The sequence below is a fragment of the Protopterus annectens genome, chromosome 1.part0, assembly GCF_019279795.1.
Source record: "Protopterus annectens isolate FY-2018-M chromosome 1.part0, PAN1.0, whole genome shotgun sequence".
Taxonomy (NCBI): Eukaryota; Metazoa; Chordata; order Ceratodontiformes; family Protopteridae; genus Protopterus; species Protopterus annectens.
The window spans coordinates 1,401,400,890-1,401,428,042 of record NC_056725.1 but is presented as its reverse complement, the minus strand read 5'-3'; the positions used below and the strand labels follow the sequence as shown (position 1 = coordinate 1,401,428,042).

At 42.1% G+C, this 27,153-nt stretch overlaps 1 protein-coding gene across 1 annotated transcript in view; it reads left to right on the top strand.

The window, feature by feature from the left end:
- The window catches only part of ITPKC (inositol-trisphosphate 3-kinase C), a 251,225-nt gene that overhangs the window by 122,016 nt on the left and 102,056 nt on the right, over positions 1 to 27,153 (top strand). The window contains exon 2 of the mRNA XM_044067282.1: positions 13,962 to 14,061. Within this exon, the coding sequence (XP_043923217.1) occupies positions 13,962 to 14,061 (100 nt within the window). The remainder of the gene's footprint in view (positions 1 to 13,961; positions 14,062 to 27,153) is intronic.

Genomic DNA, 27,153 nt, shown 5'->3' with positions numbered 1-27,153 from the left:
ATGTCAGACTTTACATTCAGAAATGTATGATGTTCATCGTGTTACCCTGCTGCAGTCATCACTCTTGGGTTATCCTGTCAGGTGGTCCCGCAGTCGGACGGATTTCCAAAGTCTTGGTCCGATGTCAGTTGCTGTTGCCTCATCCCTGACGTCAGTGCGCCAGGGGTATATATATTGCAACCGACACCATTTTCTTCAGTCTTTCTTGCCGCGCAGTGCCCAAAGCAGAAGCAGTTCGCAAGTGCCGGTCGGCCGACTCCTGAGATTTTCGAATTCAAATTTCAGACCGAAGTCTTCTATAAAGCTAAGTACCCCGTTGGGGAAACTTTTCTTGCCTCACACCGATGTCAGAAAAAGTTAACAATTGTATTTCTTGTGGGAAGCAAATACCTCATAAGGATTTTCATTCTTATTGCATACCTTGCCTAGGCCTTGATCACAACGTCACTTCTTGTCGTTTTTGTGCTAGATTTAATAAACGTACTATTAAAAGACGATTTGATTTTGCACAACACTTTTTTGGTAGAAAATTTAACTATAACATGCCGTTGGAGCTACTGACTACCGGCGTGCACAAAAAGCGCAGGGACAAGGACCGACAGCCTAGGTCTAAGCCCGATTCCGAGGCCTCTGTTGATCCCGTCTCCGGTTGTCCGGTTATCAGTGAGGCTCCGACGCAGCCTCTGACTACCACAGTTCTGGAACCCGAGACCGCTACAGATATTTTGATGGAATGTACTAGGCCGATGCAGCCTTTTACTTCAGGCCTTTCCGACGATTTACTTTCCAAGGACGTTGGTACTTCTGAAACGCCATCGGTTTCTGAAGGCATTTTCAGACCGATGACTCTTACAGTCAAAACGTTTTCCAAGTCGAAGACTCCTTCTAAATCGAAAAAGGCTTCACTTCAGTCTCCTGTTCAAGGCCCTATGCCTAAGAAACAGATGCTCAAAATGGCTGAAGATTTGATTTCTCTTATCGGGGGTTCACAGCCTCCTCCAGACAAAAGGCGTAGACAAGAGGAGGATTCTGCTTCCTCTGAACAACTGTCTATTTCTTCGGATTCCTCTGAGGACCAAGACCATTCCTTCTCTCCTTATGAAGATTCTGATGCTGAGGACACTCTTCCGTCGGCTTCCCCTCCAGAAGATTACTCTTTTGGGGAAACTCTACACACTATGAGGGAACATTTTCACTGGGAAGGTCAGGATTACTCTGATTCCAAGAAAAGGCTCAGAGAGTTTCTTTTACTCCCCCAACACAGACCTCTAGCCATCCGTCTTGTTTTGGACATTGTGGATGTGTACTTAGAATCCAGTTTCAACCCTGACTCTCTACCTCCTGCCCCGGCCAAGCCTGACAAATACTACAGAGTACCTGATTCCCACAAATTCCTTTACAAAAGCCCAGTAGCTGACCCAGAGACTATCTCCCAGGGTCCCAAGGGGGCTAAGGCTTCCATGGCTAAAAATCCAGTACCCTCTGAAAGGGATTCAAGAGCACTAGACAGATGGGGGAAAAAGGTTTACACCTCAGCCACTTTAGCTATGAGAGCACTAAACTGTCAATTTCATATGCTTAAGTATCAGCAATTTCTGATCTCTCAGTTAAAACAAAAGATAACCACCCTACCTCAACAATTTGAAATTAAAGAAATACAGGATTTGTTGCACGCCACCGAGCAGGTGGGCAAACATACCTTACAATGTGGGTTTGATTCTTTAGAGGCCTCCTGCAGAGCAGCAGGATGTTCTTTTTGGTGTTAAAGCAGAAGAAGTTTTAAAGAAAATGGAAGATAAGGCGAAATCAATGCAGACAGTCAAAGACTTCCTACAAGTACAACCCCCTCGCTTCAGCAGAACCTGGCCAACAAAAAATTGGTCATTTCCAGCCACTGACAGGCCTCAGAGGGGTAAACACAGGCGCCCAAGGGGCAGAGGACAACCACAAGCTCAGTATAAGCCTCACCAATGAGGCACTCCAACCCAGAAGGGAGGAGAAGACAGGTCTCAACCCACCAGAAGGCACACTCAATGACTTGCACCTCAGCTGGCCAAACAAAGCCCTTTTGTCAGCCCCCTTGGGGAGAAAACTAGCACTATTTGCAGACAACTGGCACATGGTCACAAAGGACAAATGGGTCCTAGACATAATTTCATGAGGATACACATTCCACTTTCACACCTTGCCAATAAAAAGAGGAATGCCAAACCTGCCACAAAATCAAAGGGCAGAGGCTCAAAAACAAATTACAGCTCTCATGGCCATGAGAGCCATTCAAAGGGTACCAACTCAAGAGCAAGGCCAAGGATTTTACTCAAGACTCTTCCTAGTACCCAGAAAAGAAAATGCTTGGAGACCAATTCTGGATCTTTCAATTCTAAACACTTATTTACAAGTTCCCAAATTCAAGATGCTAACACTACAGCAGCTACTTCCCATGTTGGGCAAGGAAGCATGGCTGGTAACGTTGGACCTCAAGGAGGCATACCTGCATGTCCCTATCAGACAAAGTTGCAGAAGATACCTCCGTTTCATTGCAGGTTCAACCCATTATCAATTCTCTGCACTGCCCTTTGGCTTATCTACTGCGCCCAGAGTATTCACAAAATGCCTGGCACCAGTAATTGCATACTGCAGACAAAGAGGAATTCAAATGTATCCATATCTGGACAACTGCCTCATCCAAGCAGAAAGAAAAGACATTCTCTTACAACATCTGGCTTTTGTGAAACATCTACTAAATTGTCTGGGGTACACAGTAAAACGAAAAGAAGTCAAAACTAGTACCCTCACAAAAAATGACATTCCTGGGTGCCAGCTTGGACACAACGGCCCAGAAGGCTTATCTTACACCAGACAAGCAGTTACAACTGACTCAATATTTCAAGACAATGGCAACAAAGACCCAATTAACTGCAAGAAAAATTCTGCAGGCTTTGGGCTTTATGGCGTCTTGCGTTCTGATAATACCATTTGCAAAACTGCATGTGAGGAAATTACAGTGGTACCTAAAAAGCGTATGGTCTCAACACAGCCACAGCTTGGACACAGTGATATCTCTCATTCCCTGCCTTCAGCAGGAATTTCTGTGGTGGGCACAGGCATGTCACCTCAACAAGGGTCAGCCTTTCACCTTGCCCCCACCCAGGCAAACTATCACAACAGATGCTTCAGACTATGCCTGGGGGGCACACATGGCAGGGCAATGCATTCAAGGCCTATGGACTGCAGAACAAAGAAAACTGCACATAAACCAAAAAGAGATGCTAGCTGTACAGAAAGCTCTGACAGCCTTCAAGGATCTACTACAGCCAGGACAACTTGCAATAAAGACGGACAACACCACAGTAATGTGGTACATAAACAAGGGGGCACACATTCCTACCCTCTTTGCAGGCAAGCAATAATCTTATGGAACACAGCTCTGACTTACCAAGTCCAGTTACAAGCTCAATTCCTGTCAGGACAGAAAAACACATTGGCAGACGACCTAAGCAGAAACATCAAAGATCCCCATGAGTGGAAGCTAGACCCACAAATATTTACAATGATAACTCAAAGATGGGGTCTACCAAATATAGATCTGTTTGCCAGTCCTCAAAACTACCAGCTGACAAAATTTTGTACAAGGACATTCCACCATCAAGCTTGGAAAGTGGACGCTCTCTCCTTCAGTTGGGAAAACCTGACAGCATATGCCTTTCCTTCATTACCTCTTCTCACAAAGGTTCTTTTGAAGGTCAAAAAGGAGAAACCTCAACTGATTCTCATAGCCACAGACTGGCCACGCCAGCACTGGTACCCACTATTGAAGAATATGGCTCACAGCCCACCATGGATATTGCCTCAAATACCTCATTTGCTCATGCAGTAAGACAAGCAGATTCTACACAGCCAGATCAAAACCTTAAACTTGGCAGCATGGCAGATCAATTAAGCATCCCAACAGCCCCTCTTTCACAAGCAGTACTGGATGTTATTCTAGAGGCCAGGAGGCCAAGCACCAGGAAGGCTTACTCGGACAAATGGAAAAGGTTTTGTGCTTGGAACCAAGCTAAAGGCCAAGACACAGCTCAGCCTCATATGCCTCACATTCTGCAGTATTTAGCTGAGATGTTGCATAAAGGACTTTCCTTCTCCTCAATTAAAATCCATGCTTCAACTATTTCAGCTCACTACGACACAAATCCACCTTTATTTTCAAATCCTTTTCTAAGGCAGTTCCTCAGAGGGGCAAAAAATATTAGACCACCTAGAAGAGCCCCTACACCAACATGGGACCTCAACTTTGTTCTGGAAAAATTAACGCTACCTCCCTTTGAACTAGCTTTTTCTGCAGACCTTCAGTTCCTATCTTGGAAGACTGCCCTGCTCCTGGCAATAACTTCTGCTAGGAGAGTCTCAAAATTACAGGCACTTATGGCAGTGGAACCTTTCCTCATTTTTCATCAAGACAGAGTTTCTCTACGAACTAATCCTTCCTTCATGCCTAAGGTGGTTTCCAGTGTAGCTTTAAATCAAACCATCCACCTACCCACTTTCTTCCCCAATCCACAGAACAAAGGTGAGAGACTCCTGCACTCCTTGGACATTCACAGGCAGCTTCGTTACTACTTGGATAAAACTAAGGCTTTCAGAAAAACTGACCAGCTCTTTGTTTCCTATGCTACAGCTTCTCAAGGGAGGGCCATATCCAAGCAAACCATTTCTAAATGGATAGGCCATTGCATACGATTCTGCTATACCCATCATGGGAAACTAGTTCCTCCTACCATTAGATCCCACTCTATCAGGGCAACAGCTACCTTTACAGCCTTTCTCAGGGGGGTTCCTACCAAGGAAATTTTAGAAGCTGCAACTTGGAGTTCTGTACACACCTTCACCAAACACTATCACTTACCTCTTTATTCTAAGTTCAGGGCAGGCTTCACCACTGCAGTTCTGCAGGACCTCATTGCCTTCACTAACCCTCTGTGATGCCTCCACCCTACCTTAGCTTTGTGACTCGACCCAAGAGTGATGACTGCAGCAGGGTAACACGATGAACATAATACAGTTTTGTACCTACCATAAATGTAGATGTTCGAGTGTTCCCTCTGCTGCAGTCCAGGTTACCCTCCCTCTGATCTACTGGCTAAATCTTTGCTATGCCTTTCTGATGTATTTGCTTATAGCTGAAGGGATTTTGTGTTTGTACAGTGTTCACACCTTTTGGTACTAATTTGGATCACCTTTTTGGGGGCACCTGACATCTGGGGCAAGAAAAACTGAAGAAAATGGCATTGGTTGCAATATATATATATATATATATATATATATATATACCCCTGGTGCACTGACGTCAGGGATGAGGCGACAGCAACCGACGTCTGACCAAGACTGGAAATCCGGCAGACTGCGGGACCACCTGACAGGATAACCCAAGAGTGATGACTGCAGCAGGGTGAACACTCTAACATCTACGTTTATGGTAGGTACAAAACTGTACTTTTTCCTTTTCTAAAACCAATGGCTAAATGGAATGCAATTTTCAGTGCATTTTGCACAAAACTGAGGTGGCTGTTTTGGCATCATCTCCCTGCCCTCTGACACTGAGTTTATTTTTTTCACTGGAGGAAAATAGCATTTTTTTTTTCAGTATAAAAAAAAAACAAAAAAAAAACTGGTAAGCTCCATATAAGCGATCGTAGTATAACAGTTCACTGATAGAAAAAAGAAACACAAAGTTTAATGCTAACCTACAGTTTTGATAACCATCGGTAATGTTCTAGCAATCTTATTATCTCCGATTTTTTTTTTTTTTTTTTGTGCCACTAGGTGTGATGTTTTGCTAATCTCATAGTTCAGTTTCCAAAGACCTCCACATGTTGAATAGGCAAAGTTCTTAAACCAAAGAGAGAAGTCTGCCTGTGACTGAGCACAGCCTATTATCCCTTGTTATTGCACCCACCTTCATGTTATGGTCAAGGAGAGTTTGTGCTGTTCTGCATTTGGGGCTGTAGCATCAAGTTTCTTATCTCAAGGCTGCTTGCTTTTCATATTCATTTTCATCAGCAGTGGAAAATGTCTTTCTGATCATCTTCATTAATTAGTCCTAGCAGCCCACCCCACCCAAGTTCTCTCCTTGTTCTAGTTAACAGGTTGGTTGTTTTTTTAAGCAGAAGTTTAATACAGTTTTTCAGTGGAGTGTGTTTTGTTTTTCTGTTCAGCTTTACTTGAACCTTCAGTTAGAATGCAAAAGAAGTCTTTTTTGGCAGATTTATAAAGCATTCTTTCCTAGGCATATCCTTGCCTTACTCTGTTCATTCTCTCTGTGATGTTTTGTAAACTACTTGTTGGATCCATTTTAGAAGCCATGTTGATGGAAAATTAGTTGTGCGATATAAATGTCAATCTCTGAGAGACAAGTCTTCAGACTGAATCTCTCATTTACCAGATATACTTTCCTATTGCTTGTGGCTGTACTTTGGAGACTTTACCACTATGCACACAGCTGGAAAGTTGATGGAAGTTAGTAAGTGGTTCACAATTTGATAAACCCACATACTCATTATTTTAGTTTCTTTAGAAAGATCATCTGACTCATTTGGGATCAAGAAGTGCATACTGTGGTGGACACTACACCCCTTACCCCAGATGTCAAGGATGCTGGCATGGGCTACAAGTAGTGTGCCTATTACAAATGTTAGAGTGACTGTTATCACATTGGTTGTACCCCCTTCACAAATCTACCTTCAGAATCATCAGATGTGATAAAATGCTCACATTTCAGAAGCTTAGGATGAAACTGGTAAGGAAGAAGGCTCCCTTTCAGACTGGATGCTTTTGGGACGATGCAGAAGTGTGAGGCCACTCAGTATGGGAATTTTTTTTGCCATGAGGGCAGTTGGCCTCAATTTGTTAGGGGCCGCAGGAGTCTAAGTATGCCCAGGAAGAATGGGACAGTAATAGGGAAGGAACATCCGAGAAGGAATGTAGCTGAATGGGCAGCTGCAGGGGCCTGGGGCTGGTTTTGTTGTGGAAAGCTTGTTAACTGCTGGTGGTTTTCTGTTTTTTAAGGTAAACTGCAGTTGTCTGGAAAGCAGTGATGTCCTTCAAGGATGCATCTGCAGTCCTAACAAATGGGTTGTCCTGCCTCAGGCAGCCCTTCGGTCAGCCGGATTCCAAAGTCTGGGTCTGGCCTTGGCTGATGTCGCACTTCACCCGACGTCATAGCGGCTGTCAATTGGGTATAAAGGCATCAGCCGACGCCATTTTCCTCAGTCTTTCTTGCCGCGCGGTGCCCGAAGCAGAAGCTGTTCGCAAGTGCCGGTCGGTCAGATCCAGAGATATCTACTACCGAAGACTTCTAAAAAGCTAAGTACCCCGTTGGGGACTCTTTCTTGCCTCAGCCGATGTCAGAAAAAGTAAATAATTGTTTAACCTGTGGGAAACAAATACCTCATAAGGATTTCCACTCTTACTGCCTTCCTTGCTTCCTTGCTTAGGCCCAGACCACAACGTAGCAGCTTGTCTAGCCTGTGCTTCCTTCAACCGACGGACTCTTAGACGTCGGTCGGAGTTTGCGGAGGAGTTTTTTGGTCCCGCTTTTGCTTACAAAATGCCGCCGGAGACTCCGACTTCACAATTAGCTAAAAAGCGTAAGGAAAAGGACCGACACTCGCGGTCCGTGGTTTCGGCTGAAACCACTGTTAAGCCAACCGCGAGTGTTTCGGTTTCGGCTGAAACCGAGTCCTCGGTTCTTCCTTCGGCCGAAAACATACCTCCTACAGCCGAGGCCTCACACAGCATGGCTGAATCTGCTACTGAAATTTCTTCTGCAGCAGGCACCCAGGATTTATCAGATACTATTCCTTTAGACATATCTACTCCTGCACGTGGAGCTGCTAGGCCCCCTGCATCCATGTCTATCAAGGCTTTTTCTAGGGCTAAAGCAGCTAAATCTTCTAAGGCCTTGCCTGCTAAAACCCCCTCACACAGGCCTAGCTCTAGTTCCCAAATGCTCAGCCTGGCAGAGGATCTCATTTCTTTGATCAGGGGATCCCAACCTCACCCTGACAGGGCCTCTCATCCCCCTCCAGAGAAGAGGCCTAGAGCAGAGCCCCCTGAACCAGTTTCTACGGATTATTCCTCTGATGATTCAGAAAACTCAAATCCTCCAGAAGGCCCTTATTCTCCATATGAGGATTCTGACGCAGAAGACTCCATTCCTTCTGCCTCTCCTCCTGAGGAATTTTCTTTTGGGGAAACATTGCATGCTGTGAGGGAACAATTTCAATGGCAGGGCCAGGATTTTTCAGATTCTAGGAAACGGCTAAGGACCTTTTTACATTTGCCACAGCATAGGCCTTTAGCCATTCCTCCAGTACTAACAGTTGTGGATGATGCATTCAATGATGCTTGTACTGCCCCTGACTCTCTTCCCCCGGCCCCTGCTAAGCCCGACAGATACTACAGGGTCCCGGACACACATTATCACCTGTATAAGGCTCCTATTGCAGATCCTGAAACTATTTCTCAAGGCCCCAAAGCTGTAGCAACTGCCAAAACCCTCCCTCTGAAAGAGAATCTAGAGCATTAGAGAGATGGGGTAAAAAAGTTTATACTTCTGCTGCTCTTTCGGCTAGGGCTTTAAACTGTCAATTCCACATGATTCAGTATCAGGAATTTTTGTTAGATCAGCTAAATAAAAAACTATCCTCTCCTGAACCTATAGACCGTAAGTCCCTTCAGGATTTGGTACATAACACTCAGCAGGTCAGTAATCATTCCTTAAAATGCGGCTGTGATGCACTGGAGGCTTCCTTTAGATCAGCTATAACTGGTACAGTGATCAGAAGGCATGCATGGTTAAAAGAGCAATCCTTACCAGACCATGTAAAGTCAAAGCTCCTAGATGCTCCCATGGAGAAACTCAGTTTGTTTGGCTCCCCTGCACAGCAAGTGTTAAAGAAGGTGGAGGAAAAAGCAAAATCTGTCCAAACAGTCAAGGATTTCTTACAGGTCCAGCCGCCTAGGTTTAGTAGAAATTGGCCTTCGAAGCATTGGTCCTTTCCAGACACCACCAGAGCACAGAGAGGCAGAAATAGGCGCTCAAGAGGCAGAGGTCAATCCAGAGGTGCCTACAGGGGGTGTCAGTGGCAGCCTAACAACCAGAGAAGTACTGCCACAGATCCGGCTACTACCACTTCCACAGGACAGTCACAGTGACTTGGCTCTGATACCGCCTACCAGGGAACAACTGGAAGCACCCTTAGGCGGAAAGCTAGCCTTATTTTCAGTAAACTGGCATTACATTACAGGAGACAAATGGATTTTACAGACAATAGACAAAGGTTACAGGTTTCACTTCCACCTACCACCAAACCAAAAGACAAACGTTCTAGGACAAATCAACCACTTACTAAGGATGAGAGCTATAGAAAAGGTACCGGCTATGGAACAAGGACAAGGATTTTATTCCAGACTTTTCCTGGTGCCAAGAAAAGAAAACCAATGGAGGCCTATTCTCGACCTGTCCGCTCTCAACACATATCTCATTGTTCCAAAATTCAAAATGCTGACCCTACAGCAACTTCTTCCCATGCTGGGCAAGGAGTCTTGGCTGGTGACTCTAGATCTCAAGGAGGCATACCTGCACGTCCCTATTCGACCAGATTGCAGAAGATACCTCAGATTTCTTGCAGGATCAGAGCATTATCAATTCTCAGCATTGCCCTTTGGCTTATCTACTGCCCAGAGTATTCACGAAATGCCTGGCATCAGTAATTGCTCATTGCAGGCTTCAGGGAATTCAAATTTATCCATACCTGGACGACTGCCTGATACAAGCGGACAACAAGATCAAATTAACAAAAGATTTGGAAAAGGTTATTCACCTATTGCAGGCCTTGGGATACACAGTCAACATAAAAAAGTCAAGGCTGGTACCATCCCAAAGGATTACATTCTTGGGTGCAGAACTGGACACATCAAATCAAATGGCATTTCTCACAGCAGAAAAGCAAAAACAACTACCACTCTATTTCAAGGCATTAACAACGCAGAACCAGCTTACAGCAAGGAAAGTCCTGCAAGCCCTGGGTTACATGGCATCCTGCATAATATTGATCCCACATGCCAGACTACATATGAGGAAGTTGCAATGGTACCTAAGGAATTTATGGTCTCAGCACAAGCACAGCCTAGAAACCCAAATTCCAATAATTCCATGCCTGAAGCAAGAATTCCTGTGGTGGGCTCAGGCCTGTCAGATGAACAACGGACTGCCTTTCCACAGCCCTCACCCAAGCCAAACTATCACCACGGACGCCTCAGACCTCGGTTGGGGGGCACACATGGCAGACAAGTGTATACAAGGCCTATGGACACAGGACCAGCTGAACCTACACATAAATCAAAAGAGATGCTGGCAGTGAAACAGGCAATTCAGACATTCAGACCGTTTCTTCAACAAGGTCATTTGCTGATGAGGACAGACAACACCACAGTTATGTGGTATATCAACAAGCAGGGAGGCACACATTCATATCCTCTATGCCGGATGGCAATGGACCTGTGGAATGTGGCCCTGAACCTCAACATTCAGCTCCAGGCCATATTTGTGCCAGGAAAAGAAAATATACTAGCAGACACCTTAAGCAGAACTACCACGGATGCCCACGAATGGATGTTGCATCCGGACATCTTCAAATCCATTACAAAGAAATGGGGGCTACCAGAAATAGACCTGTTCGCATCCCCACACAACCACCAATTGAGAAAATTCTGCACAAGGACATACCACCCACTTGCTTGGAAGGTGGACTCCCTATCCTTCAGTTGGGAAAACCTAACAGCATATGCATTCCCTCCTCTTCCTTTGATGCACAAAGTGCTACTGAAGATCAAAGAAGATCACCCAAGGATCATACTGATAGCTCCAGACTGGCCGAGGCAGCATTGGTACCCGCTTCTGAGAAGTATGTCTCGGGCACACGCATGGCCTCTACCTCTAGTTCCTCTGCTGCTAACACAGAACAACTTCAAGATCCTGCATCCAAACTTGAAAACACTACAGCTAGCTGCTTGGAATCTTACATAAAACAAAATAACCCAGATTTATCTCGGAGGGTTAGAGACATTATCCTGGAGGCTCGCAGACCCTCCACAAGGAAGACTTATTCAGCAAAATGGAAAAGATACCTCATTTGGAGTGCAGCAAAAGGAGAAAATGCATCATTGGCAAACATAGCTAACATCCTGGAATATTTAGCAGAACTCTTCCACAATGGCCTGTCTTACTCCTCCATCAAGATTCATGCATCAGCAATTTCAGCAGAATACAACATGGATCCTCCAGTCTTCTCTCATCCTCTACTCAGGCAGTTTCTGAGAGGAATTAAAAATGTAAAGCCTCCAAGGAAGCCACCTCTGCCTACATGGGACCTGAACTTTGTGCTAGAAAAGTTAACACTTCCCCCTTTTGAACCAGCAGCAACAGCAGAATTACAGTTCTTATCTTGGAAAACTGCGTTCCTGCTTGCAATCACTTCAGCAAGAAGGGTTTCTGAATTACAGGCATTAATGGCAGTACAGCCCTTCCTTATCTTCCATCAGGATAGAGTGTCCTTGAGAACTAACCCTACTTTTATGCCAAAGGTGGTCTCAAGGGTATCATTGAACCAAGCAATCCACCTACCAACATTCTTCCCCAACCCACAGAACAGGGGGGAAAGACTACTACACACCTTGGATGTACACAGGCAATTGCGCTACTACCTGGACAGAACCAAGAACAACAGAAAAACTGACCAGCTTCTGGTAGCATATGCAGCAGGAATGGAAGGAAAAGCAATTTCAAAACAGACAATCTCAAAATGAATAGGAAATTGCATTAGATTTTGTTACACCTTTCATGGGAAGACAACTCCAGAAAACATCAGACCTCACTCCACAAGGGCTACAGCCACTACTACAGCTTTCTTACGAGGAGTGGCTACCAAAGACATTTTAGAGGCTGCTACTTGGAGCTCCGTGCATACATTTGCCAAGCATTATAATCTGCCTTTATACTCCAGATCCTGAGCAGGTTTTGCCACTGCTGTTTTGCAAGGGATCTTAACTACACCATAATCTTCTTAGTACCTCCTCCCCTAGTTTGGCTATGGTATTCTACCCATTTGTTAGGACTGCAGATGCATCCTTGAAGGACATAGTACAGTTTTGTACCTACCATAAATGTAGATGTCCGAGAGGTATGCATCTGCAGTCAGGATTACCCACCCTCCTTCCCCTCTGTGGTACTCCTAGGGTATTTGCCCATCTTGTAGCTAGCTGGGGGAATCTATTATGGTGTATTTGTTTGTATATATGTACATACATGTTTATTTTTGTTTGCTCTCTACTGTTTGGAAATATTTGCATTTATCCAAATTTAGCCTTCCTAGAGGGCACCTGGCATCTGGGGCAAGAAACACTGAGGAAAATGGCGTCGGCTGATGCCTTTATACCCAATTGACAGCCGCTATGACGTCGGGTGAAGTGCGACATCAGCCTAGGCCAGACCCAGACTTTGGAATCCGGCCGACCGAAGGGCTGCCTGAGGCAGGACAACCCATTTGTTAGGACTGCAGATGCATACCTCTCGGATATCTACATTTATGGTAGGTACAAAACTGTACTTTCTTCATGCTGCTTTTTCAGGGATTTGTATTTCGTAAGTGAATGCTGCGTTTTCACTTCTGGGAATTGTAGCCATAGACAGAGTTGCATGAGCCTGTTGGCAGTACTGAATGAATTTTTCTCATTGAGAAAACTGATGAATGGCATTTGTGTAATAAACATGTGCCAGTTCTGCATCCCCTGTGCTTACTCAGAGACCAAATTGTGCTGTTGTTTCTGATTTGGGTTGTGACGATCAAAGTTTTGTAAATGTTCTTTTTTCTCCACATAACCCATGAGTAATAAATCACCATTGTCTTTGTGTCATGGAAGTGCTGTCTCATACTGCAGACAGAGCAATAAATTGTTGTTTTAAGCGTTTGTCAGAGCAGCAAGTTTCTTGCTAGTGATTTTCCTCAATACTTGGTTGTTTGAAACAGTGGAGCAGTGGTTGTGCTGACAATTTAATCTTGCATATTTGCTGTTGAAGTGTTTGGCAGCAGAACAGTAATGTGTGAAAGCAGAAGAGTGTGGGAAGTCTTCTGTACACATATGAGATGGGTTCCTCTGAATGCCCCAGGCCAAAAAAAATTAGAGGCATACACTGTTTTTTTACTTTAGTTTGTGATGTGGCCTTGTCTCCTTCAATCGTATTTGCTTGGAGATGCTGTTTACATAAGCTGTGTATTGTTTTTATTTGCCTGCTTGGTGTCTTTTCAGATAAAAAAAAAATACTTTAGATGTGGTGATGCAGGTTTTCATTGTCATCTGTTCTAAGGTACAGTATGAGAAAAAAGTCTTGGTTTTCTTCTGTAGTGAACTTAATGGAAAGCTAGATAATATGTATTGTAGATAGTAGAAAAAGTGAGAGTAACCTCAGTTATTCACAGTTAAAGGGGTATTTTAAGTGGTATTTTAAGTGACTGGTCAATACACAGTGCATGTGTAGTAATAGTTGATATCAGTAAAGTTTGTGTCCTGAACTTGGAAAATAAGTTGTTAAACCTGCCAAATAGCTGAGAACACACCTAGGCTTTTATTGCCTTGGTTGATGAAAGAGGTGAAACATTTGTCTGTGGAACTTTTCTTAATAGTTTTGTCATCTTGCCAGTACACCAGCTTCTAGTAACCCTAGGTGTTTGAGTTCAAGCCTGTGTTTGAAGTGTGCTCCCCTGTTGAGATATTTCTCATGCACTCTGCATATTTCCATTGCAGTAGCTCTTTGTTCAGTGTTTGCTCATGTATTTCAAGTTTTGTTTCCAGGACTTTTTAACATGTAGTCTTACAAATGGTTATGGTTCTCATTTTTGTTTCAGAACAAATCGTGGAAAAAGCTAAAAACAATGGTGCACTGGTCTCCATTTGTTGTGTCCTTCAAGAAGCGTTACCCTTGGGTCCAGCTGACAGGACATGCAGGTAAACACATTGCGTGTAATTCTTTGACTTTCCAACGTATGCTTCACTCAGCCGTGTTTGCTTTTCATAAGAGAGAGCCACCTCTGTGTTTCGAGTGCAGTTGTTATTTTAGCATTAATTTTCCAGTGACGCATTAGGTTTTCATTAGAAAGAACCTGTTTTAAGTACAGAAGAGCTAACAGAGAGGCCTGCCTGTATTATGTAATATGTTTAGCAGTGGGAGATAGATGTGCATCATGATTCATGAAGGCCTGTCTGAATCAGCAAAATGCAGGATGAGTGATTTAGCTACAGGGTAGAGACATTTTAGAAAACTGCTTACTACTAGTGTGATCTTTGAAATGGAGTGCAGTGTGTGGGTTATATAAAGGGTGCTAGGCATACCTCTCAACCTCTTAGAGCAAGAAAGCTGGACAAAGCCATAATTAATTAAGTGGGACAAAGGCCCAAAAAGGGACACTTTTTAAATATTGCTCTTACAGACTTAGAAAGTTGATAGAATAATAGGTGTTGATAACGGGTATTGCATTAGCATGAATTTTCTGAAGGGTGTGAAGTCTGAAACTCAAATGTCTGTCATTATTTTGTAACTTCAATTTTTAATAATTTGCTGCCAATTTGCCAGAAAACCACAATTTTATGAAAAATGGACCAAAAATAAGAGGCAAAAATTTGGATATTTTGTGAAAATCTGTACAGTTGAGAGGTATGGACTGCTATGAGAGAAAAGTAGTGTTTTCTGTGGACATAGTTATAGACTACATAATTTAATGTATGTAAAGTATGATTTCTGATTAAGCAGTTTTAAGAAGAAAAACTCCTGATTTCTCAGCCTTTATCTGTGTCATCATCATCTTTATACATTTTCCCTCTGGCCTTCCAGCTATCCAACCACATATCACCCTGTTGCTTCTCCACTGCAGAGGGAGGAAGTTAGCAACATCATCACCATACCCTAGGACAGAATGAGAACAGGGGCATGAGCAGCCTCTGGATGACTATCATCCACATAGCCACCAAGGGTGCTTTGGTCCCTCAAGTCCCTGCTCTGTCATCCCAGTTGTCACACTGTGGTTGTGATCTCAATCCCATTAGCGTGAGGGTCTGTCTTTCGTCCCCCACCCCAGACTAAGGATGTAGATACATAAACACTGACCATAATTTTCCCAAGACCAGGGAAGTGCCTGTTCACACTGTAGCTGTCAGAAACGGTCTGCCTCTTATGCTGATGAGGGGAGGAATATGTGGTTAGCCTTGCCCCATTAATGGCTGAGATGGTTATTTACATCCCCATGAAAGTCTACAACACCATCCCCCAATGTCTGCTCCCACCCACAAGCCAATGAAGACTGTTGCAGAACAGCTTTGTAGGACCTAACCCACATCTGTGATCTGTGCTTCTTTTCCAAACCTTGACTTGCTTGTAGGCAAATGCAGCAGGCCAGAGGCTTCCTTCCTCCCTTCAGGATGGGCAAGCCAGCAAAATGCAACTCACTTGCACCTTCCTCTACCTGGCTCTTTCATCTGTCATCTGGGTCATAGCTCAGGCTTTATCTCTATACGCCACTGAGCCTGCATATTTTTATGACCTTGACAGATGTCTTTTGCTTTCCTATGTTATATATGCCGGCCTCTCATGTTTATTGTTGCCCAAAATAAGTTTGATTTTCATAAGAGGATCTGATTTTTGAAATGTATAACTCTGAGACCTGGGATATCTCTTACTTTGGCTTGGGGCAAATACGATTTGTGTTGTTTGATGTGAGAATGGCATTAACTTTTTCACAGCTCTCCGGTTTGGTTCTGACATCTGTTTTTTACTGTCTGTGTGAAGACTGAATGTTCTCCCCAAGCATGAGTTAGTTTTTGTATTTATTCATGTTTCCTACTAACTCTTGGACACAATGCTGTCTGACTGGCTACTCAAATTTGTCTACAGTATCATATATTATATTTACCCTTCTTGCCATTGTGGCCAGGGTCAGATCAGGAAAGGTTCTATGCTGAATTAGGTAACATCATAAATTAATAAAAGAAAATACTGTGATGAATGTTGCACATTTCATCTCATGGTTTTTGATGGCCTTTATTTTCAGTGCAATTTTAAGTACTGCCATGTACCTTTTACATAGTGGTAGTCATGTGATAAGGCAAAAACATTTCCTGGCAGGTGGGTTTTTCCAGGTGTGCTGTGAACAAGCATGTCCCCAGAGCTCTAAGGAAGTAAGAGTCTTCACTGGGTTGGTCTGAGCAGTTTGCCTTGCTGAGTGTACTATAAGGAAATAATAAAGCTTTACCCAGTCCCTCACCACATGTAACTAAATGTATATAGTCTCCCAGTAGTGCCCTGTCCATTTTTTCTCCCTGCTTTATATATGATTGTATAGTGGACATTACTGTTTGTCGTTGCATTATATATATATTGATTGTATCCTGCACCATTACTGTTTGTCGTTACACTGTTCTTGTGCCTCACTTTATACTTTTTCATGTTTTACATTTTTCCACATACAAGGTATACCCTCATTCCCTTTTTCCTTGTTTGGCCTTTCTGTGTAACTTATAATGTGGTCTTCTGACTCTCCCACTGATGCTTCTGTTGCTGCAGTTTGTTTCATTGGCATCACTATTTCCATATTGTCATACTGCAGGCATAGTTCCATATGATAATCCATGTTCCTTTGCTGCATCCTTGGTTTTGTTTCTGCTGTGTACCCATCTGCGACTATAAAAGGTGCTGTGAATCTTTATAGACTTCGGCCTAGTGTTGTCTTACTATTAGACTTATTTACTCGTTATTTTTCTAGTCATTGTGTTGTGTCTTTGGAGTGGCTTCACGGTTTGAAACTTTCTAGTGATTCTTCCACACAGAGCTAACAAATGAAGGTCAAAGGACAAAGGTTTCATTTAGAATCACTCTATTGTCCTTTGAGTACACAAAGGAGGCAACCTGCAACTGCATTCTTTACTGTAGTAAAATAATCACAAAGTCAAAATAATTGCTGTCATCACACTGAAGTTCTGTGTTTATTGTCTTCTGCAATTTTTATGTCCTTTCTTCAGTTATATACACCTTTAGGTTGCACGTGGAGCACAGCCAGAGGATGTCCATTTTTAGTAGTCAGTAGTTTGTAACCTTATCACAATCAATTCAGAAGCTGTAATGGTTTGAGAGCACCTGTCTTCCCTCATATTTCCCCTTTCTGTTGTATTGGAAAGCTAACTAAATCATTTGTGATGTTTCAATGCCTTGGTAAATGAGTAGATCTTTGTTTACTTCCTGGCTGACTAACTTCAGCAACATGCCAGTAGAGTAATCTTACAGGGCTCGACAAAGGCACCTGCTTCATATAATTGTAGCTGAGAAACAAGGTGCAGTGTTGTGACATTGCATAAGAGAAACAGAGGATATTGCATCAGCATTGCAGGAGAGTTTGAAATAATAAGTCCAATAGTCTTAACAAACGTAACAGAAGGAAACTGGAAAGTTACATTGGGTCATTAAGTGGAGTAAAGGTGATTTGTCCTGGCTGGGCAAGTATTGTAATGTAAGGCCGCCTTATAAACAAGATCAAGTGTTGTTAAAAAGACCATGGGTACTTCTGTGTTTTGTATGTTAATAGTGCTGTATTTACAGGTGTCATTAAATGATCAGATGTGGCTTGTGCTAGTGGCAGAGAAGGATGGAACCATGACTGTGGCCCAGGCAACCCAGGTTCAAGTAGCAGCTCAGGGGATTGACTGTACACACAAGTAAGATGGATCTGCCCCTCCTGGGGGTGGGGTCTTGCACTCAGGGGCACAAGTCAACATTTTGATTTTTGTGATGGAGACAGGGGAAGCAACTATGCAGTTACCTCTTGTAGGTGCAGCAGACCTACTGATGTTACTCAATTGTGGAAGTGAGGTGCAGAGCAGCACTGATGCCCATTGTATGCCCCACATATTGGCTGTTGCTAGGCAGTTGTAAGGAGGGGTGGAGAGAAAACAGAAAAATCTCGAGCCATCCCCAATGGCTGCTTACGTGATGGCCCTTCTCAGCTGATCTTTATCCCCTGTTATGAGGTAGTGAATGGGGTTAGTAGTAGAGACAGGGGTGATAATTGTCAAAGTAGTAGAGACAAAGAGCAGAGGGCCCACTCTGTGTGAGACCTGAAGCCAGTGTAGATGTGACTAATAAAGCTCATTGGTGCAGGTTCAGTACAAGTGTGGGATGTTTACTAGAGGTTAATGTCTAGTCTCTGTCAGATTCTTTCCCTTGCTATGTGAAATCACTGTCATTTCATGGCCATGATAGGATAGCTTGACTATAAAAAGAGAACAGTCCTTGCATTCACTTTGTTTTAGCATGCAGCCATAAAGACCCCACCAGCCATTTCTGCACCTGAGGCTGGCAGTCTGAAAGGGATGCAGCTTTGCCTTCCTGTACCCTAACACCTTCATTTTCAGATTTCCTGCCAGTCTTAAACATGAAAACTGTTAGATTATGGCATTGCAAATGAGTCTTGAGATTTTTGTTTTTGTATGTCCGATTTTTATCTATTTCCATGTGCAGTTAACTGTTTTGGTAAAAGATAAATGATGTTCCCTGAGAAATTCATCAGCAAGTGCTTTTGTGGCTATTAAAAACATCTTGAAAAAAAGTCCTCTTTATCAACTTCTGTTTAGTTGTAGAAAAACATGAACTTGATCTTGCATGTACTGTGCTTCATTTAGTAAAAAGCTTTTGAAAAGGAGTAGTAAAATTTAGATATTTACTGAGCTTAAAAAAATCAACAAATGAAAAACTACAGCATATTGCTTTGACTACTTCATAACTAGTACAGTATCTTTGAGCAGTAATGGTAAAATCTCTGCCTTCCAGCTTCAAGGTGTTGGGATTCAGTCCTGATCTCCAGTCACTGTCTGTGTGGGGTAGGAGTTTGCATGTTCCATTCATGATTATATATGTTTTCTGTGGGTGCTTCAATTTATTCTCCCCAAAACACAATGATTGCTTGGTTACACTTAATTATTTATGTAATTGGGGAGGTCCTTGATCATAGACCAGCTCAGGTAACCTTTTAACATGCGTTTAGTGATATATGTAAGGTAAGGGAAATGCTTAGGTTTTCTAAGAAAAATCAGGTCTGTGATGCCATCATGTCTGTGAAGAATTAGGCAGCAGGCATTCCTGTGCCTGATTTTTTTTTTTGATGATTCTACTGACCCTCTAGATGTTGGAGTTTAAGTTCTTCCATTTAATTACTTAATTATTGGGATGTTGCCTGACCAGTCTCCCCCACTCTTCTTGCGGTCACATTATTTCAAAGAGTTAAGGGAGAGGTGGCAGTTTTAGCTTCATATGTCACTGTAGAACAGAAGGATTTATTGACTGCAAGAGTGACTGAAAAATAAGAGTTAAAAATCCTGAACAAATTGAGTAAAAGCTCCTTCCCAGGATGTCCATTTCCAGGAGGCCAAGAAGACTATTTATTTGTTTGTTTTTTTTTTGCAGTTTCTTAGAATACTATTGTTTCTGCAGCTGCTTTCTAAACTTTGTCCATCTAGCTTGGTTAGAGCATGTGGGAACCAACTATTCACGTAGGAAGATGTCTAAGAACTGAATTGAATGTCAGAAGTGCGGGTATATGATGACGAGGCTTTGGTCATCTGGGCATCAGATACAACTGTGTTCATGTGTTACAGTTAAATAGCACAGGATACAGTATCCAGTTTTTGTTCAGCACAAAACCTCAAATTTTTGAGGAAATTCAGTGAAAAGTAAAGGAGAAACCTACATCCCCATGAAAAGAAATTGAGGGTGAAATTATTTTGTCCTGCTGCAGATTTGTTAATCCTGTGATGTGTGCTGTGTTGCGTTTGAGTGGAATACCCCTATACCTGTCTAAACAACAGCATGGCTACAGTTGAACAACTCTTGCTAACCACAGCCACTGCTGCTGAGGTTGTGTCCATTGCCAGGACTATGTTAATTTCAAAGGCAGTTTAACCCATGGGGTAAGAAATTGACCAGGAAGGCAAACATCAAGGTATAACTGGTGGCCATTGAGCAAGCAGCACATCCTGCAGGAGAGTTAGGATCAGAGTGATTGCACTAAAATCCTCTCAGTTCAGCTTACTGGGGAGCCTTTAAAGGTCTTTGTGGACATGGAAGGACTGATTACCTGAACTAAGAACAAATGAAGAAGGCATTGTTAGCCTGAGTGTGTCCTGCCTGTAAGACCCAAGCTGAAAAGTTTCATAGCTGGATACGTTTTCCTAACTAAACATTAAAATCTCAGTCATATTATGTAAAATGTGTTTTGGCTAGATCTTGAGGCGTAAAATACTAAAAGTAAAAAATAGAAATATTAGCATTTGATTATGTAAAAAGGGTTGTACTTGATTCATTGTGAAAACTGGTGTTTCAAAGTGGCCAGGAGTACACTGAAAATGTTGTACTGATAGTTTTACTGCATAATTCTCTCTCTCTGTTTAAAATTAAGCAGTCTTAACTTGTGATAAAGCACATGTCATTTTGGTAAGAAGCTGTAGACATACTCTATTTTAAATGTGGGAAAAGGAGTCCGTTAGTAGTGGTAGTTACTGTTATAGCTGTGCATACTCTAACTAGTGAAAATCATGCTATTGTGATATTGTGCCTATGGAAGCTGGGAAGATGGTCTAATTCCTGGTTTAACACAATGTGATAATCTGATTTTCTCCATGTTAAGGATTTATTGAGGCGATGGGAAGGAGGTATTCCTTTCGGTACACCTCTTTAGGAGTTTCAGGAGGAGAACCAGCAAATGAACAAGTGTACAAATGCACCTGTCTGACCTGGAAAATGTGTGTGTTGAGAGGTGCAAATGCGCAGCACAGTCATAGGAGTGCAAAAGTGTAACAAAAATCAAAGAATAGTGAAAGGCAGCCCTGAATATGCTACAGTTGTGCTATGTTTACACAAAGGAGAGCATGCACCATTTAAAGAGATTTGTCAGCACATACATTGGGGCAGAGCAGCCTCCAGGGAGAGAGAGCCAGAGAAAAGAAATGAGTTAAATAATTAAATATTGCAGCCTGGAAATGTTGCAAATTGGGGAATAATAGTGACTTGTAGAATTGAGGAAATGGAATCCCTCACAGGGGAATGAAGTTAAGAAACATTGAAAATGAACAACACTTGCAAAATTTTAAACTTTCTGTCAAGCTAAAACAAAGTCCCAAAAATGGTGAATTCTAAGCAGCAGGCAAGTACGGAGAAGGAGAAACCTGACATTAAGAAAGACTTCAGTAGAATAGCAGAAGAGAAAGGAACATTACCTGATCAGAGCTCTAATCCCTTTTTTGTCAGTGTAGAACAGACAACTCAAATAAAGCAAGGCTGTGGGGAAAATATATCTGTAAGTAAAGAAAAAGTAAAAACTCTTTTATTTTTATTTTTACTGAGATACCCTTTGCAGAAGAAAAGCAACATGGAGAGGAAAAAAAATAAAGTGAGGGAGTGTTGCTTGCTCACACTGAGACAGAAGGAGAGCAACCTAATAAAGAAAAGAAAAAGAAGAGAGAGCAACCTAATAAAGAAAAGAAAAATAAGAGAGAGCAACCTAATAAAGAAAAGAAAAAGAAGAGAGAGCAACCTAATAAAGAAAAGAAAAAGAAGAGAGAGTTGTGTACACCAAGTAATTAGGTAACCTTGAGTAGAACTTTAATGATATTCCTGTTGTGCCAAAATGCAGGAACCCTAAACAGGAAAAAAAGGTCCTCTGCAAGAAGTTTGTAAAGGCAAAGAACAAGAAAAACTAAATAAAGAAGGAAGAGATGACCTTACGCTAAAGAATACTGATATGAGCTGTCTTGGAAGGAGCATTGGACACTGAAGCCCCAGTGCCTGTACTGGTAGGAGGGGAAATAGTGTCTTCCACCTCGCAACAAGAAACTGCAGAGTTGGCCACCCTTCAGGTACACTAGATAAACTTTAAAATGGCAGAGTGGAAAGATGCCACTTTGAGCGGAGCAGGTTAAAAAATAGCTACAATTGTAGGGAAAGGAGCTGAATTGTTTCCACTTCCTTCCTGAACTTCGAATTGCAAAATGACTTGTACAAAGTAAGAAAGGACAGAGATGTAGTATATCAACTGTTACTGCCAATATTTTTCAGAATCCTAACAGTGAGGTTAGCACATAGTCATGAGCTAGGAGGGCACGTAGAAATGGAGAGGACTGAAGCATGGATCCTAGTAAGGCTGTACTGGCCTGGAGTAATGAAAACAGTGTAGAACTTCTGTGCTGGATGCTTTGAATACCAGAAGACAGCCCCTACACTCAGGCTTCAAAATTCCATTGATTCTAATGCCTGTTATAGAGGTGCCGTTTGATTGCATTTTGGGTACTGTTGGGACACTGTACATTTTTATTATTTTGGACTATACAGCAAACACCCTGAGTTATCCTCCTATGTAAGGATAATGATGGATTTGTAGTTAAGGAATTAGAGTTATTTTCCATTGTAAAGATACTTAAGGAAATACCCAGTGACCAAGGTTGCTGCATTTATGTCCAGAACAGTGCTTGAAGATGAAGAAGTTAAAAACCTCAGTGGACCATTCAAAGGCAGATGGTTTGGTGGAGTTTTTGTATCCAAACATTAAGGTCTCTAATATTGAGGAAGCTGATAAAAAGTAGGGCCACTTAGTACCAAACATCCTATTTGCTGTTAAGGAAGTGCCGCAAGCCTTGACAGGTTTCAGGTCTCCTGAGTTGTTCTATGGCAGGCACTCTTATGGACTGTTGGATATTGCTGGAAAATTTTGTTAATAATAATAAACATTTTGAAATGTCATAGAACACTGTACCAGCTTAGGCTAAAAGTAGTTATGCCTGTTGTATGGGAACGTGTGAAAAAAGCCTGGGCCCCACAACAGGGTTGGTGTAATAGAAATGCAAGGAGAAGGGAAATCAAAGCTGGAGACCAAGTGTTAGTTTTGCCCCCCAGCAGAAAATATATTTTTGAGTAAATAGCAAAGACTAAAGGAAATAATAGAAAAATTAAATGATGCAAGTTATAGGGCTAAATAGACTGGTAAGAGAAACCCAGAACAAATATGTCATTTTAACTTTTTTGAAACCATGAAAAGAAGTACAGATCTCTATAGTTAGTTTAGAAACTAATAAACCTTGAGAAGGAAAAAAAATACCTTTATGTCTGTAGCTTATATAAATGGTCTGATGGCACACTGTGTAAGTCAGACAAGCTATAAGGGAGTTTCTGTTAAGAAACAAGTGTTTTTCAGAAATACCTGACAGAACAGACCAGATTCAACATCATGTTGAGGCCATTCTAAGGGAAAAAGCTAAATTAAACCTCAGTGAATATCAATCACAGAGAAAAGCTTGCAAAAAGAATAAACATAATATAGAGTCAAATAATCCCATAGTGTTATCCCCAAAGCCTGATGGAGCAATCAGATTCTCTGATTTTATGGAATAGCATCCATAGCGTTCATTCTGAAGCCTGATGGAGCACTCAGGTTCTATAATGATTTTATGGTGTAGCCTCCATAGTGTTCGTTCTAATGCCAGGTGGAGCAGTTAAGTTCTGTAATGATTTTGTGGAACAGCCTCCATAGCGTTCATTCTGAAGCCTGACTAAGCACTCAGGTTCTGTAATGATTTTTTGATGTAGCCTTTTCGTGTTCTATGCGTAGAGTTGATTAACTGACAGATCCTTGTAATGGCTGAACCCAAAGGTAAAAGTAAAAATAACAAAAGTAAAAATAGCTTTTCAAAAGCAGAGAGCCTATTCCACTGTGCTGCCCTACTTTTGGGTTACTTGGTGAACCCGCAACCTTTCAAAGACTTATGGACACAGTTCTAAACTCCCATATCCGGTACACTGCCACTTGCCTAAATCATGTAGTAATACATTTAATAGGATTGTGACTCTCTTCTAGCCAAAGTACAAGTTGAATTAGATTCTCGGAGGCATTCTTGGCCAAATGTAAATGCCACCATTAAGATATTTTAGGTCAGCTATTCTCCAGTCCTAGTTCCTATCCCCTTAGAGGTTGATTGTGTATGGATACTCTCAAAGATAAGCCTGGGACTGTGTCCTAAAAGTTGAAGATGATGGACATGGTCCTACATGTCTATGTATTATTATGGTAAATGCACATCTTCCGTATGAGAGAGTGGACCAGTCCATCTTCTTGTACGAAACTTCCCTCCTACTTGCCATGTTGCTGTGGGTCTTTGGTGGTCTTTTAGAGTGCCTTTTTATTTCCTGTATTAGTAGATTTCCCTTAGTGCCTGCTTACAGAGGTCTGGAGATTTGATCTTTGGAGCTCAGTTTTGTGGGTAAAGGAAGGAGTTGGTAACACAATAAAGTTTTTAGTTGCCAAGCTGGTCAAGTCCTGCTGACCTGTATAACAAAAGAAGATGAATCTGATTCTTCCCATCTGTCATTATGGCAAGTACACAAGTTTTGTTTATGTCTAGTTTCCTGACTTTTGTGGCCTGCTACAAGGGCATTCATCACTTGTTAATGCAGTATCCTTGCCTGCTTTCACAGGGCAACAATAAGAAACAGGAATGAACATGTGCATTGCTGTTTATAATTTGACTATCTTTCTATAGGCTTGTCTCTGACTTACAGTCCAGTGAATGTCCATCTGCTAAAGACACTGGCTATGAACTGCTGTCTGCTTTTAGCACGCACCCCATTCATATATTAAATCATTCAGTAGCGATTCTGTTACTTGTATGATTATTGTTATGGTGAGTTTTACATAATTGTACTTTGCTTCTAAACACATGCATAACTTTCAAGCCATCGTTGAATGTCTTTGATGGAATATACTAAGGGTAAAAATCTGGCAAATCATGCTGTAGTGATGAAGCAATAAATTTAAATCTGTGGAGCAACTGTTTTTAAAAACCCTTGGTTTTTCCACACTGCTGTCCAAAGAGGAATGGTGAAGCCTTATACATTTCCTGTTCCAGTCTGTGGTACTGTCCATTAGATGATTGGGGGGTGGGGGGTGGAGTTAGATAAACTGTAACCATTGTAATGAAGACCACCACTAAAATTTTTAGCAGTGTGTGGTGGTTTACACTTTTGTCAGCCAACGCCAAATAAGTGTATCTGAAGTAATGACGTAGTAATATGGCAGTACCTGTTTTGTATAATACTGAGAGCAGTAATATAATGCCAGTATGGGCAGTAGTGCACTGCTGTCACAGACTGACATGACAGAATTAGCTGGGCTGGCATTATTTGGTTGGAAAGCCCAAGCTTACCATTGACCTTTAAGAAAACCTTGTCCACAGTTGCCTAGTGTCAACTTTCTGTATATCGTTGTACATAGATGTATGCATTGAGAAAGTATCTTGGCATCATAGTTGTGAGAAATGAAGACTGCTTGCGGTTTTGGGTGAATTACTTCTTCACAGTTAGGCCAGCAATCACAGACAGGTGATACCAGCATGTTGGGCACGTGGAAACAGGTGACACTTAGACTGCATACCTTTTCACCAAGCTGCATATTTGTGCAAGCACACATACTAAGCAAAAGGAACTAGTTTTATGATGCCAAGCATTCCTGCTGCTTTTTGCCCAGTAAATAGGAAAAAATGTGCTTTAAGTTCCCACAGGATGGCCCCAGAGTGGATGAGCAATACATTTTACACTATTTTGCATTAGACTTTAACTGGGTGAGTGACTGATTCTTGGAATCCTTTTTAGCCATGACCTGAGACAGTAGACAAACACAGAATGCATTTCCACCATGGTACAACACAAAGTACAGATTATTAGCATTTCCAGTACAGTAAGAGGAGAAACAAAATATCTGAAGCTGTTTTAACATGTACTCTGCAGTAAGCACACAAGCAAAATGTTTGAGCATGGTTTGGGTGCATCCTTTGAATTGTAGATCAAGCAATTGCTTACACTGCCAAAAAGTGGGTATTTTCAGACATTATAAACACGATCACATAGGGTATGTAGTGTCTTAATGTACTGTCTGGTAGGCCTGTAGTAGCTTATTACCGATAAGAGAGATTGTACTGCTGTGTAGGGTGAATAAGTAAAAGCATACATAGGTGGAAAGGTAAGAGAACTAGAAGACAAAGGGGCACAGTCAAGGGGGGTATGGTTAGTGACTGCTTTCCATTTGAAATGGAACAATTCAGCTCATGGAGAATCCAAAAAGAACCAAGACTTTGTTATCCTCTGTCCCAAAAACATTTTAATTCTATTGAGATAGTGATTGTCCTCTTATGACCAGGCAGATAACTGACCCACATTGACCTATTTGTCAAAGAAGTACTCTGTGGTTTGTTTTGTATTATGTGTAGACTGGTACAGGCCATGTAGCTTTATCCAAGTACTGAGTTGTTTACTAGAATTTTCCAGCATCATGAAATGTGGAAAGAGTCACTAAATTCTGTTTTCCAAGAGAACATGTGTGCCATCCTTTTTCCAAGAGAACATGTGTGCCATCCTTTTTCCAAGAGAACATGTGTGCCATCCTTGGTTTGCTGTAGTAAAGGAGTAAATTTATTGTTCTTTGATATTACTTCAGTACTGTATGCTGTTCCTTGAAAAAGCTGCAACATTTAAATTCTGTCATTGTAGGAAGGAGTCTTGCCAGTGACTGAGGTATACACAGCATTGGTAATGGATTAGACCTTTATCTCCCAGACACACAGTTCAGGCTGGGACATGCCAGTGTAGCACATTAACCAGAGATACCATCAAAAACTCCTGTCAGTATTTTCTTATGTATTTCACAACCATCGGCTAAGCGTCATTATGTTGGTCATCCTTGATCCCATTTTCTTCTGGCTGAATATTCCATCCTAGGAGTCAGCCGTCTGGTATTTGATATCAAGACCACTGACCTTGCCAGGTTGTTGATAGCTGCATTGACCTTAAGAGGTAGGGTCACACCTTTTGACTTGGGCATGGGTCTGGCATCATTTAAGTTGATACCTGAGCATTGGTGGACTCAGCCTTAGGTTTGTGGCCTTTTTTGGTTCCACTACTGATGGTGCCAGCTTCCATTTACAAACCTCCCCCTTCAATGGTTCAGGATATGACCAAGGCAC